Below are 14174 nucleotides of genomic sequence, written 5' to 3' on the forward strand. Positions count from 1 at the left end.
GAGGGGCAAAACTGTCCCTGGCTGAGAAATACTATTCCAAAGTACTTTGTGTAAACTTAAGTTGGAGTAGATTTTAGATTCTAAAATTTGAAGGGAAAATATTATTCAGAGAACTAGGAAAACACTTCACGGAAGCAGCCAGAGATATTAATAGGCATTAACTCTCTGTTTTGATGATCAAAGCTGCCTATCCTAAAGATAGTGCTGAGATGTCCATTGATAACAGAAAAACCTACTGGTTTTGCCCTTCCAAATGGATTATCTAGTACATCCTTAAAAAAATACAAAAATTCCCTCCCTGTATTTTTTGTTTGCTTGTTTGTTCCTAAGAAAACATTTGAAAGTTTTAGTTATTTGTGGGTGTGGTGGGGAGACACTGGATATTTTGCTTTGGTTATGAAGCTTATTTGCTACTTCTTTGTTTGCCTGAAAGTTATGTCAGAGATGGACATGAAGCAACACAAGAAGATGTTCAGGAAAGTTAGAGGGAAAGAGATGTATATGTCTATGGCCTACAGCAGGGGAGATCCCCTACCCCCACCCAGGCTTCAGAATAATATGCATTATGGGCATGACCCTCCAATGCACTACGCACAGACAGCTGGCAATTTTATGGCTAATGAACATTTTTATCCTCAACATTCATCTCAGAGACAAGGTCGGGGATATGGGATGCCCAGGTAAGGCTTAACCAACTTTCAAGATAATGTTCATCTCTGTTTAGATATTGGAAATAATTCCTGGACAGAATTACAGTAGAATTTAGAAATATCTAAAGAGTTTAGATTTCTTACAATTTCTGTCTACTGAGAGCATAGAGGATGAAACTTGTGTATACTTAAATTCTTGTCAAATGAATTCATTGGAAGATTCATATTCTCACAGTTTAGGGAAATATGGAGCAGTTGAAGAAATGCTAGAAGATAGAATGCCATCAAGATATGAATGTCATGTATATGGCCCTATATCCATGAATAATGATTAGGCCTAATGCCAGTAGTAAGGGGAGCAAAGCTCTTTGTATGTGGATGTTTTTATAAAGATGTGTTAATTCTATTTAACTACAAAGACTGACCACTCAAACAGTAGTGAATAAAGAATTCTGTTTTCCTTTCCCCTTATTCTTAGGGATTCATCTCGCTTTATAAACAGGCCTAACATGGTGGACCCTAAAGTTGGTTTTTACTCTGGCCCAGGGAAAAAGTGCTGCCAAAGCTATGATAACTTCTCCTATAGAGCTCGGTAAGTAAATTTTAAGTGTCAAAAGTCAGAGAAAATGGGTAAGTTTGTCTTCATTGCTGAGCAACAAATGTATGGACTAAATTGTTTTTGTCAACATTGAGATGTTTGAACTGTTATTTAGAAATTAGAAACAAGTTACTACCATATTTTGTCATTTTCCCCCTTTCATTCTCTGAATTACTTAAGTTCCTTTAGACGTAGTCACCGCCAGATGCATTGTGTGAATAAGGAGTGCCAATATAGCTTTGCCCCAGAAAATGGACAGATGCCCAGGGGCTTGGAAGAAACCATTACTTTTTATGAAATTGAAGAAGGGGATGAGACTGCTTATCCAACTTTACCTGTAAGTAGTTTAAAAATTTACTCAAAAAGCTATTTACTTTTCTCTTTTTTTTTAAATAAAGGCATATAAATTTTAGCTTTTTATACAAATAAATAAAGCCCTTCTTGGAAAACATAACTTCATCTTAGCACTTTTAAGGAGAAGAGAACTTTTTTAGTCTTAGAGAAGCAGGTATAGGTGGACAAATAATCGTGCCTATATAGTATGGGCTAATATTTTCTGTTTTCTTAATCATTATTGCCTCACACTTAATTCTAAAGCACATTAAAATTAAGAGGGAGAACTGCATGTATGTGTTTGTGTCTCTTTGGTACAGAATCATGGAAGGCCCTCTACAATGGTTCCTCCTACTCCAACATACTGTGTTGTAAGGCGCGGACATAGCTCAGGCAAACACACTTTGAGTTCAGAAGAGGGCAATGGCCAGTGTGATAATGGTGAGTCAATTACAGTTAACTGTGTTTTTTTTAAAGATGATTCTTGTGGCATTAGAATATCAAGGCTATGAAGTGTACCTAAAGTATTTGTTTGGGGGGTCTCACTCTGTTCTGGTAGCTTGTTTTGAAAGAGGTATCAGTTTTTGTCTCAGAGCTTGCTAGGTTTTTAAAGATACCTTGGTATTTCTCAGAAGGATAGGCTTCTATTTCTGTAGGCTCTCTACATTGTTATAACTTATTTTCAGCTCTTTGCATAGGTTTATACAGTAAAACCTCAATATAATGGACTAATTCAGTCAAGGAGGTGTCCATTAAAGCCAAAAGTCTGTTATATAATAAAGTAGATTTTTCAAATGTATATGTTAAAAAATTAACAAGTTAGTGTACCTGTTTTTACTTATATAGACACATTTGTGTAATTAAAATTAAGTATGTATAAAAAGTTTAATTTCACAGAAAAGTTTTCTATATGTATTACTGTAATTTTAAATTTATATTGAATAGGTCTAGTAAATGCGTGCATTCACCAGTCACTGCGGGTAAAACAAATGCACATTGGCTCATCTGCTGTACGCTTTAAAATTGCTGCAGAAAGTCTCGCCACGTGACAATGAAACCAATTACTGACATGATATGGTGTGATTATGTGCTAATCATTCACTAAACATTGTTTGTTTATGAGTGGTAACTTTTGGATTCAAATATATAGCCTATAGTTGTAGATAAGTAATATTTATTTATGTTGGCGAAATTACGGCAGTGTTTTTTCCAACATATGGCCTATTCACTAAAATTTGTTAAAAATAACAATGAATTAATAACAAAAAATAACCCATTAATTTAATTACAAGTAAATCTGTTAACATAATTTTAAAATTAACAGGGTGTTTATTTTCACATGTGATATACGGGCTGGAATTTTTGGCTGTTAAATCCGAAGTCCATTAAATCGAGGTCCGCAAAATTGAGGGTTTACTGTAATGAGTTTGAATCTGGGATATTTCCCTGTGGAAAACATCTATTCCTTATTAATAAGGTACTATTCATGTTGTCCTCATGATTTGTAATAACTACTTCGGGCTTTTCATGAGACTGGCTATTATTTTACAAGACTGCTATGAAATAACTTCATTGCCCAAGAAGTCTACTTAATCTATAAATATTACTATTCATTGAATCCTATATACAAAGTAATTATATTTATAATTTAATATAATACTTAAACTATATCCCTCTGAGGAATGTGGTATTCTTATATTACATATAAGGAAATTGAGGTTTGAAGGGTAAATGACATGGCCAAAGACATACCTGGTAAGTGGCAAATATTTAATTTTTTATAACAGCTTTATTTAGATGTAGTTTACATACCATACAGTTCATCTATTTAAGTGTACAACTCAGTGGTTTTTAGTATAGTCATGGAGTTGTATAATCATCACCACAACCAATTTTAGAACATTTTTATCACCCCCAAAAGAAATCCTGTATCCATTAGCAGCCACTTTCCATTTCCTTCCCCCTCCCCTAGCCCTATGGAACCATTAGTCTGTTTTCTGTCATAATAGATTTGCCTATTCTGGACATTTTATATAAATGTCCAGATGTAATATGTCGTCCTTTGTGATTGGCAGAGATCAGTTTTAAATTTGGGTTTTTATGACTTTAAACTTATATATGTGCCTATATGTGCTCTCAACAGTTGTTATAGTGCCTCATACCATGCACAAGGTATGCTTATTTTTTCAATTTTACTATAAAATCATATATGCCTACTTAAACAATTCTGGAGGAGTTGGATATATTAAGGAGGTAGGAGGCAGTTTGAATGACTCAATTTACCAGTCAAGTTCCTTATTTCCCTGTGATATATTTTTTTTTTTTACTTATACTTATGTAGAAGAAAATAGATATTTCTAGGAAAAAATCTAGCACAAGGATAATTTGCGAATATTTTATATGTGCATGTGCATGCATGTGAAGGATGTATACACTCTACTCTTTTACTCAGCATGACCCTTTTGTCTTTCCCTTTAGCACAGTGGGCATCTTCAGATGTATTGCTCACCTGTAGTGGCATATTTAGAGTAACCAAATCTTTGTTCTCACATAAAATCCTGCTGTCTGGAGGGGTTAATGCATGTGTGTTTGATAAGTAACGTGTTTAAGAATCAAATCCACCCTAGCTGGTTTGACTCAGTGGATAGAGCATTGGCCTGCGGACTGAAGGGTCCTGGGTTTGATTCCGGCAAAGGGCACATGCCTGGGTTGCAGGCTTGATCTCCAGTGTGGGGCGTGCAGGAGGCAGCCAATCAATGATTCTCTCTCATCATTGATGTTTCTATCTCTCTCTCCCTCTCCCTTCCTCTCTGAATATTAAAAAAAAAAAAAAAACACATAAAAAAAAGAATCAAATCCAGTTTTGACCTATGGATTTTATTTAGTGAAAACTGTTTAATTGAAGATTGGCATTCTCTGTGTTTCATTGGTATAGCAATCTTAAAGCAAAGTACGTCAATCTACTGAGCCATCCTATGAGAACAGACCGATTTTAAATGTATTATTTACCTGACAGGCTAAAAAACAAATGAGGCATGATATATCCCATTGATGTCCCCCTAAACAAATTATGGGTTATACTCAAATTATAGTCACCATTTACTATATGTCAAGCATCATGCTATATTCTTTTCACTCCCCTAGGTACTATTATTTCTGTTTTATAGTGAAGAAAGTGAGGCACAAAGAGTGGTATTATTAATCAAGATTCAAATCTAGGCCTAACTCAGCCGTGGGCAAACTACGGCCCTCAGGCCGGATCCAGCCCGTTCGGCTGTTCTATCCGGCCCGCGGAGCCGAAAGAGCGGAAGGTTCTCTTGCTCTCCCCTCCGCTCCTTTACTTTGAATTTATATTAGTTCACACAAACACAACATCCATGCTTTTGTTCCGGCCCTCCGGTCCAGTTTAAGAACCCATTGTGGCCCTCGAGTCAAAAAGTTTGCCCACCCCTGGCTAACTCCACGCTGGTAAACTTAATCACCATAGTCTACTGCAGCCGTGGGCAAACTACGGCCCGCGGGCTGGATCCGGCTGTTCTATCCGGTTCTCTTGCTCTCCCCTCCACTCCTTTACTTTGAATTTATATTAGTTCACACAAACACAACATCCATGCTTTTGTTCCGGCCCTCCAGCCCAGTTTAAGAACCCATTGTGGCCCTCAAGTCAAAAAGTTTGCCCACCCCTGGTACTGCCTGACTGGAAAATTGGACACAGCTGTATTTTTCACCTCTACCTGAACTTTAAAAACTAAGGGAATTTTCAGAGGAGAAATTCATACTGTTTACAGCCAATCTCTGGCTTCAGTATCTTTTCACTAGTACAAAAGCTCAAATCACTTGGTGCAAGGATGTATATGTTTTAGTTTTGAACCTACATAGCCACAAAACTTGAGAAGAAAGCAAGTGCTGACTATCTGGCTGTGCTGAGCTAAAAAGCTCTACATAAACATACATACTCTTTTGTCTTTTTTTCTAGGGGGATATAATGAAGAATATATTTATCCTTCAGGTCAGTGAGATATAGGAAGAATCTATGATATTTATTATTGTTTATAAAATTTCAAACTATTAAATAATGCTCACTTTTGACTTTACTTTGGCAATATCCTCTAGAACCAGACTATGAAACTTCAGATGTTTATAGCACAACTGAATCTACAGCAAACTTGGTAGGTACTCTGTGTACTAGAGCCCTATTCTAAGAACTATACATATAAGTGTATTTAAATCAGAACAATCATATGAGGTAATCAGGGTATCATTTCCATTTTGTAGATGAAGAAATTGACACCCAGAAATTGAGTAACTCATCCAAGATCATGCCCCCTTTCTGAAATTAGTCTATTTAGAGATAGTTCTAATATGTGTTTATACATGAGGAAGTTCAAACATTGGCAGTGATAATTTTTAGAGGAATTTACTACGATTTTTCTAACAGTAAGAATGGACCATAAATAAGTTTGCTTTTGGGTATGCTACATGTGCAGCAGGAGGGCCCTGCTCATGGACTCAGGCTGATGGAAGCTCCATCCATGATTGCCAAGGCAGGAAACAAAAGCTAGTGAATGGAGCACTAGAGATGGCATGTGTCACTTCCTTTTCCATTTCTTTTTCATTGGCCATAGCATGTCTTACTAAAGAATCTAATTTTTCTGTGCCTGGAAGTAAAAAAGTTGGAAATATTTTAACAACACTAAGTAGTGTAGCATGCAACTCAAACTCCTCCCACAGGCAGAATACTTGCTTCCTCCTCAGGGGAGACAACCGAAAAATTCCATCCAGTGTAATTAAACTTATTGCCCAAGGTTTCTGGGAAATCTGTGGTACTCTTTGTATTGGGTCCAGATATGACTCTTCTTGACCTGGAAGCCTAAAGTCAAAGATACAAAGTTGTTTACCCCCACAAACCCAATTTGTAGTGGTGGAACAGGGACTGAAAAAATTGCAGTAAAAATTCCCACTCGGGGGCGGGGGGGGGGGGGGCGGGAATGGGAGAAACACAGTTACTTGCCTGTAGCAATTCTGACATCATGATAGACAGACATTTTGAGGGCCCCCAACCTAGGCATGGGAACTGTTCTCTGGAGGGGACTAGTTCATTGTTTTCTGGGACTCTTGGTTACTCCAAGTCCCTTCTGTCTTTGACCATATTTGAAGTAGGCATTGAAGAATAATCCTTGGCAGCTGAGCAACTTTCTCAGCCTGCTTTTTACTCATAGGAAATTGGGGGTCCAAGGGTCATTTTATCTCAGTTGGATGGGTTTAGTTCTGCTCATGGTTTCTCTGGCTGTGTAATTATGCTACCTCTGTCTGATTCCCATTAGTTTCATGTGTTAATATTCCTACTGACAGTTCTTTGTAATAATAGATATACTACTTAGATTTGCTATAGTGCTTTGCTTTCTTATCTCTATGTTTCTCTCTACTTGAGTATTATGAGCTTATCAGGTGTTGATGGAAGAGCCATATCTTTGGATGCTTTTCCATGAGCCATTTTGTCCACGTGCAGGTATTCACTGGGTGTTATGTCCTTAGTTGGACTCTTTCTTTGACATATCTTAATGCAATTAGTTTTTAACAACAATGTGATTCTTGCTTTAAGGCTGAGTTTTAACTGCTCTTTGTTGTTCAAAGCATTTATCAATTTTATCTTCTACAGTTGGGGTTGAAGTAGTTGCCTCTTCCATTAAGAGCTTACAAATTTGACCTAACCGGTTTGGCTCAGTGGATAGAGCGTCAGCCTGCGGACTGAAGGGTCCCAGGTTCGATTCCGGTCAAGGGCATGTACCTGGGTTGCGAGCACATCCCCAGTAGGGGGCGTGCAGGAGGCAGCTGATCGATGTCTCTCTCTCATCGATGTTTCTAACTCTCTATCCCTCTCTCTTCCTCTCTGTAAAAAATCAATAAAATATATTAAAAAAAATAAAAAAGAGCTTACAAATTCATAACCTCCATCCTAAATTAGGTTCTTCTTAGAACAACACCTTACTTCTAGTTACCAATTAATGTTTTAATCAAGCTAGGTTAGACTGCAGTAACAACCCCCCCCCCCCAAATTTGAACAACTTAACAGAGGACAGTTGCTATCCCTAATGTTATATGTCCAATGCAAGCTTTTGTTCATCATGGTCATGCAGGGACTCAGGCTGATAGACATGAGCTTTCAGTCACCTTGGGGCAGGCTAAAAATAGGATAATTGAACATTGGCTTTTAATATTTCTGCTCATATTTCATTGGCCAAGCATGACTCATAGCCATACTTAACTTTAGATGAGACCAGGAAGAGCAACCTGCCATGTACCTAGGGGGAAAACTGGAATATTTGTGAAGAACTTGAATAACTACCCTCTATTCCCTAACTCTGATTAATTTAATGTTGGTAGCTTCATGTACTCTTAGGAAGGTAAAGAAAACTGATATGTAATTCTCTCCCCTCTTTTTCCTTCATTTCCTTTGCCCCTTCTAGAGAAATACTTGTCCACTCATTCTTTTATTACTATTCTCATATCACATGCTTTTTATACCGTTTTTTGAAATAGTCTCCCAACTAAAAAAGCAAGTAAAATTTGACTGTCAGAGATGACCCTTTAATTTCACTTGTTCCTTTTTCTTCTTAACTTATTTTATCCTGAATCCTAATAGCTTTCAATCTTTTCATGTTTTGTTCCATTCCCACCCTCCAGTCACCAAATGCATAGCAAATTTCTAAGTAATTTTCTCACAGTATTTTGAGGAGAGAGGACAAATATAAGACTTAAATATTTCCAGGCATAGAGCCTTCTAAGAAACCATAAATATTTATTCCTATTTCTTATTTTCATGTTCATCTCTTAACTAAGTCCTTCTCTAGAATTGTTTAGCATTCACACTGGGCACTCTGAGTCAGGGCTAAAGTTTGCTTTTTGGCAGATATTTTGGCTATACTTGAACACAAAATTTAGAAACATGCAATCTTAAGTCCATGTTAAATTGGGCTCATATGGTTCCTGCTGTTTCTGTGATTACTTCCCGATTCCCTCTGTTCTTATCATTATTACCAATTTTTGCTACTGGTTTTCTTGCTTGTTTGTTTTTGCTGTCATGACAGTCTGTCATGCATAACTCTGAGCCTTTTAAAAATCATTTTTGCTTTCACAAAGATAGTCTTGAGACAGAGGGAGTGGTGTTTGGATTATACTATATCCTGCTTAGATAGGATGCAGCTGACCAGCCAATTATCCACCTTTGTCCCAAACTACATCTTTAGATGGAATGCTTTCTTTTAGCAAAACCATTGTTGGTCTTACTGATTTTGAAACTTTTAAGTCAAGAAAGGCCACTAAGATAGTGTTTAAATTACAATCCTCTGTTACATTTTAGTGTCTGCATTGGGACTAGAGTTGGATGTATATAGGAAATAGAACAGTTACCTAAATCAGGCACTGGCATTAGAGTGATACTTTTGGGAACATTATCTTTTTTTTTTTTTTTTACTGTCTTTGGTGGGGGGAGGAAGTGATTTTCAAGCAGCTCTTTGAAAGTATTAAAGGAACCTGGTCCTAACATCACTCCCCCTTCCAAATCGATCAAAAGCATTCACACCATGCAAGAGCCACTATCAGGAATCCTTTCCGAGCTCCAAAACTCAGGGAACACCTTACCACCATGAAATACTTTATACTACTAATCTGATACAAATTACTTTTGCTTCCTTATCATTACATTTTTTTATGTGTTGAAATCTCAATCTCTCTCAGTCTCTCTCTTGTCTCCCTTCCCTCTCCCCCCAAATAAGCTGCTGAAGATTAGGGTTACAAACTGCTGAGCTCTCCCTCTAGGATCCAGCCCTGAGTTTACTTAGAACCACTGATAAAGTGGATCAATTCGAGGGGGACCAAAGACCTCATTATCAGGGCAATAGCAGCAGGCATGGGGGAGAGGGTGTGGATTGGAGCATTATCTTATTAGTCACTTCCAAATTTGAATATTTTCAGAACAGATCACCTTTATTTTAGGAGATGTTGAAACAAAGCAGATATTTTATTGATACGTTACTTGGTTTCTTGATTTGCCCTTAACTGTATTTCTGTATTCACTAAAGTCTCTTCAGGACAGAGGACCATGTTCTATGTCTCCTCAGGACACAGTTACCTCATGCAACTACCCCCAGGAGGTAATCTTTATTGTGTTATTAAGGAGTCAGTTGCAGAGATCTATCTAAATGGAGGAAAATGAATTTTTTTCTTTTTATTCTCTTCACTCATCATATTTCAAAGAAGCTGCTTATATTCCTATTTTAAGTATTATACCTTGTGGTGCCTTGCATAGTGATTGGTAAATTTATTCAATTAATTGAGCATCTATTATGTTCCAGTCACTGTTCTATGTGCTAGCATTAGACTACTCTGAACCTCTTATAATGAGTGAGTTAATATAAATGATGTGTCAAGTCAACGTCATACACTGACACTTAAATGTAAAGCTCTCCTGTAGAATGGGGAGTTGGTATCAAAATGGTAGCTAAAACCATAAGAGTGAATAAGATAATCCTGGGAAAAGGAAGAGATTGATAAGAGCATCTAGAACAGACCCTGTGGATCACCAAATTTTAGGAAATGGGTAGAGAAGCAAAAGCCAGGGGCGGGGGGAATAGGAGAGTATATTTGGGAAACCCAGGAAGAGACTGTTGCAAGGTGTCAGTTATTCCCAGGAGATCAAGCAACATAAGGACTAACAAGAATCTACTAGGATTTTTTGCCATGGAGTCCACTGGTGACTTCAAATACAGTTTATGAGGACCAGAGAGGGTAGCAGCCACACTTCAATGGGTAGCAAGGAAATGGAGACTGCAGTGAGGACAGTGTATTCAAGAAGAGGAGTCTGTTAATATTTATTGAACACCTCTCTGTGCACAGCCCTATATTGGGTGCTATGGCCTAATCAGAAATATAATTTGTAGTCTCAGAAAGTTTAAAAAAATTCAAGCACCTTTTGTGTTTAAAGAATTGTGTATAAATCTCTGTACAATATGCAGGAAACACAGAAGTCACCTGCTCTTGGGCATAAGGGAACAAGGCAGATGGAGTATATGTTGTGGAACGAGCGCGAGTGAATGACCACTGGAGCCCAGACCAAATTAAAATTTAGGGAGCCTTTATTAGCCGGCCAGCTGGCCGGCCAGCCGGCCGGCAACTGCTCTGCCTTTCTCCACGCAGGGATTCCAGAGAGCAGCCCCTACCCTTTGTGCAGGACCACTTTTATGCACATTAACCACATCCTGTTTTTGCAGAACAAGTAACCCAAGACAAAACAGTTTTTCCTAAGCAACGTCAGGATCATGCCATTGATGATCATGTTATTCACAGGGTCACCCTGTTCTTCAGAAAGCTGACAGTGTTCTATGAAAGAAGGCCTACGTGCCGGGAAGGGGCCATGAGACCATATCTCAAGGCCTGGCCTGGTGTCAGCACTGACAACTCTATCTGGGGCATAGTCCACGGCCTCAGTAGTGCTCAAAAATTCCCACTCTCCAACAGTATAGGGATTGGAAGGAAATATCATTGTTACACAATGTTATACTTGATTTTTGAATCATATTAATGTATTACCTTTTTAGAAAAAAATAATACATTAAAAATTAAAGTTCTCAAAGTAATCTGGGCTCTTCTAAGAGAAATAACTTAACCTGCCCATACAGGGTTTACATAAAGATTGACTCCTCTGTGTTTTACTTATCAAAATACTGGAGCGGGGTGATGGGGGTCAATGCAGGGAAAAGGTGGAACATCTGTAATACTTTCAACAATAAAGATTAAAAAGAAAAACTCAAAATATTTAAGGATGTATCTAACATACAACTGGAAAATTTGTATGCTAGAAGTGACAACATGTTGCCAAGAGAAATTAAAGACACAAATAAATAGAGATATATAATAAAAAATACTATTTCCTGAAATGTGGGATCAGATAGGAGACTAATAGTGTTTGGGAAGCGGAACTTAGAATTCTAAACTTTCTTTCACACTTACAGGTGATGCTAAATTCTGCAGCAATTACAGCTTCCTGTGCCAATAATGTTCCAGTTCCAGTCTTATCTAACTGTGCAGCAGCTAATCAAGCTAGTAGTACCACTTCAGTTTCCTCACAGAAGGCTATACAGCCTCTGTTTGTATCTTCACCTACACAAGGCAGGCCAGGTAGGTTATTAGTGGTTGCTTACTTTGGAAGCTTCTTTTCCTATTCATGGAATATGCACACAATAGTTCTAGTGATTAGATAGGATTACTTTCATTTCCATAATTACATTTGTTTAACCTACTTAATAAAATATCTTCTATAGTTGAAGAATCCATAAAATTTGAGAGAGCCAGGGTTTCAATGTTTGGTTGGTTGGTTGGTGTTTTTTGTTTGTTTGTTTGTTTGTTTTTGCAAATTTGGCTTTGATCTGATTTTGTAGCTGTCTCTTTGCTACCCTGCTGAAAATTGAAAGGACTTTGACTAGTTTCTCAAACTTCCAGTTGAGTTTTATTATACAGGAATTAAGGTAGAAGTGTGTTCACACTTCACAGAATTAACTCCTGACAAGTTTGCTATAAAATACATTTCTATATAATGAATCATTTTCCCATGAATGTTATAAAGAATATAGGTGCTAGAATTTAAGAGATCTGGGTTAGAATCTTGGTTTTACAACTTAACTAGCTATGTAATTTTGGACAGGTTATTGAACTTTTCTTATCAATGAGCTTCTGGGTACTGATAGTACCAATTTATGAAGTGGTTATGGAATTCCAATGAGATAATATAATTTAAAATTCTTAGCAGAACTCTGGGAAGGTGGTGGCAACAATAGCATAGCTTTTCAATCTGAGTCCCCCAGTAAAAATTGAGATAGCAAACCAAAACCCATGGACAATACAACAAAACTAGGTGACAAGGTATCCCCATGAACCATAAAATGTAAACAGGTAGTGACAAACCACCCATCACAAGACCTGCATGCTATCAGGGTTTATGTGGGAGCAAGAAGACAGAAAGAAGCATTGGGGATGTTGTTTAATGGACCTAAGAACAGAAGAACTCCAAAAGAACTAATAAGAATTCACTGGAAAGGGGGGAAGCCAATTTGGAAGGAGCAGCTAAGATTAGGAAAGGATTTTACCTGTCCAACACTAGATGAGTGCTTTGGGTACATGGTAATGGGACTGAAGGTCTTGAAGCAGTTTGGCTCTTAAGAACTCTCATAACTGACCTGCCAGGTCTCCCTTTTAGGACAGTATTCTTTACTGGGCAGAAACTGCTGGAAGTGGAATAAAAATGATCAAGATAGGGAAAAGAGTAGGTCCAGAGTAAAGTTGGGAGGAGAACAGAGCTATGAATCCTAGAAAGCAGTGATATATATTTTTTAACATTACGTGAAAACAACAGCTAAAGAGAGCCCTATGACATTAGAAAAGCTTTCCTATACTCTGCCTCATTCTAAAGTTTATGAAAAATAGTATCACATAAAAATGAACAGCCCTAGCTGGTTTGGCTCAGTGGATAAGAGTGTTGACCTGCAGACTGAAGGGTCCCAGGTTCGATTCCGGTCAAGGGCACATACCCAGGTTGCGGGCTCGATCCCAATGGGGGTGTGTGCAAGAGGCAGCCAATCAATGATTCTCATCATTGATGTTTCTATCTCTCTCTCTCACCCTTCCTCTCTGAAATCAATATATATATATGAAAAGTGCTAAGATCAAATCCTATGCAAAGATGTTTTAAGAAAAAAAAATAACATCCTTATAGACAGTAAAAGCATGTCAGAAATGTGCTCACTAAACAGAAGTAAACAAACCAAAAGTAAATTAACAACTATGAGGTGTCCCAAAAAAGGTATACACACACTTTGAATAATTAGAAAAGCAGTGTTTACTAAAATACATTTTATTTTCTGCCTGACCAGTGTGGCTCGGTGGTTGGAGCATGGGACTGTGCACTGGAGGGTCGTGGGTTCTATTCCTGGTCACTGGCACATACCTGGATTGCAGGTCCAATCCCCACCCCTGATTGGGGCATGTGTGGGAGGTAGCCAGTTGATGTGTCTCTGTCACATTGATGTTTCTCTCTCCTCTCTCTCTCTTCCCCTCCCCCCTCCCTTCTACTCTCTAAAATATCAATGGGAAAAATATCTTCACTCCTCAGGTGAGGGTTTAAATAAATTAATAAATTAATAAATAAATAAATAAATAAATAAATAAATAAATAAATGCTATCAGTTGTTAAAGTGTGTATACATTTTTGGGACACCCTGTATTTCAGGATGAGCTAAAGACATTAATAAGATATTAAAGAATAACAAATCAGAATCAGAAAAACTCATGAGGTGACAGAAATGGAAGAAAGTCATTTCAGTAATGAAGACTAAACTATAAAGACCATGACAAAATATATACAACAGATAATGCTTTAAGAGAAAGATGTTTAAAAAGGTGGAAATCTAAAGTGAAGAAAATGAATATAAAGATTCAAAAGTGACATGCTAAAGTTAGGTAAAGGAGATCAAACACAAGTCCCTGAAGAAGAACACCAAAGTAAAGGAAAATAATAAATACTGAAAACTATAATTCAGAAG

The 14174-nt window shown here is 37.5% G+C and overlaps 1 protein-coding gene across 1 annotated transcript in view; it reads left to right on the forward strand.

Moving 5' to 3' along the window:
* ALG13 (ALG13 UDP-N-acetylglucosaminyltransferase subunit) overlaps positions 1 to 14174 on the forward strand; it is an 89266-nt gene that overhangs the window by 45378 nt on the left and 29714 nt on the right. Inside the window, 8 exon segments of the mRNA XM_080652836.1 lie at positions 434 to 680; positions 1129 to 1242; positions 1429 to 1585; positions 1902 to 2022; positions 5558 to 5590; positions 5695 to 5750; positions 9663 to 9734; positions 11592 to 11757. Of these exon segments, the coding sequence (XP_080508962.1) occupies positions 434 to 680; positions 1129 to 1242; positions 1429 to 1585; positions 1902 to 2022; positions 5558 to 5590; positions 5695 to 5750; positions 9663 to 9734; positions 11592 to 11757 (966 nt within the window).

This window comes from Plecotus auritus (genome assembly GCF_963455305.1).
Source record: "Plecotus auritus genome assembly, chromosome: X".
In the NCBI taxonomy this organism is placed as follows: domain Eukaryota; kingdom Metazoa; phylum Chordata; class Mammalia; order Chiroptera; family Vespertilionidae; genus Plecotus; species Plecotus auritus.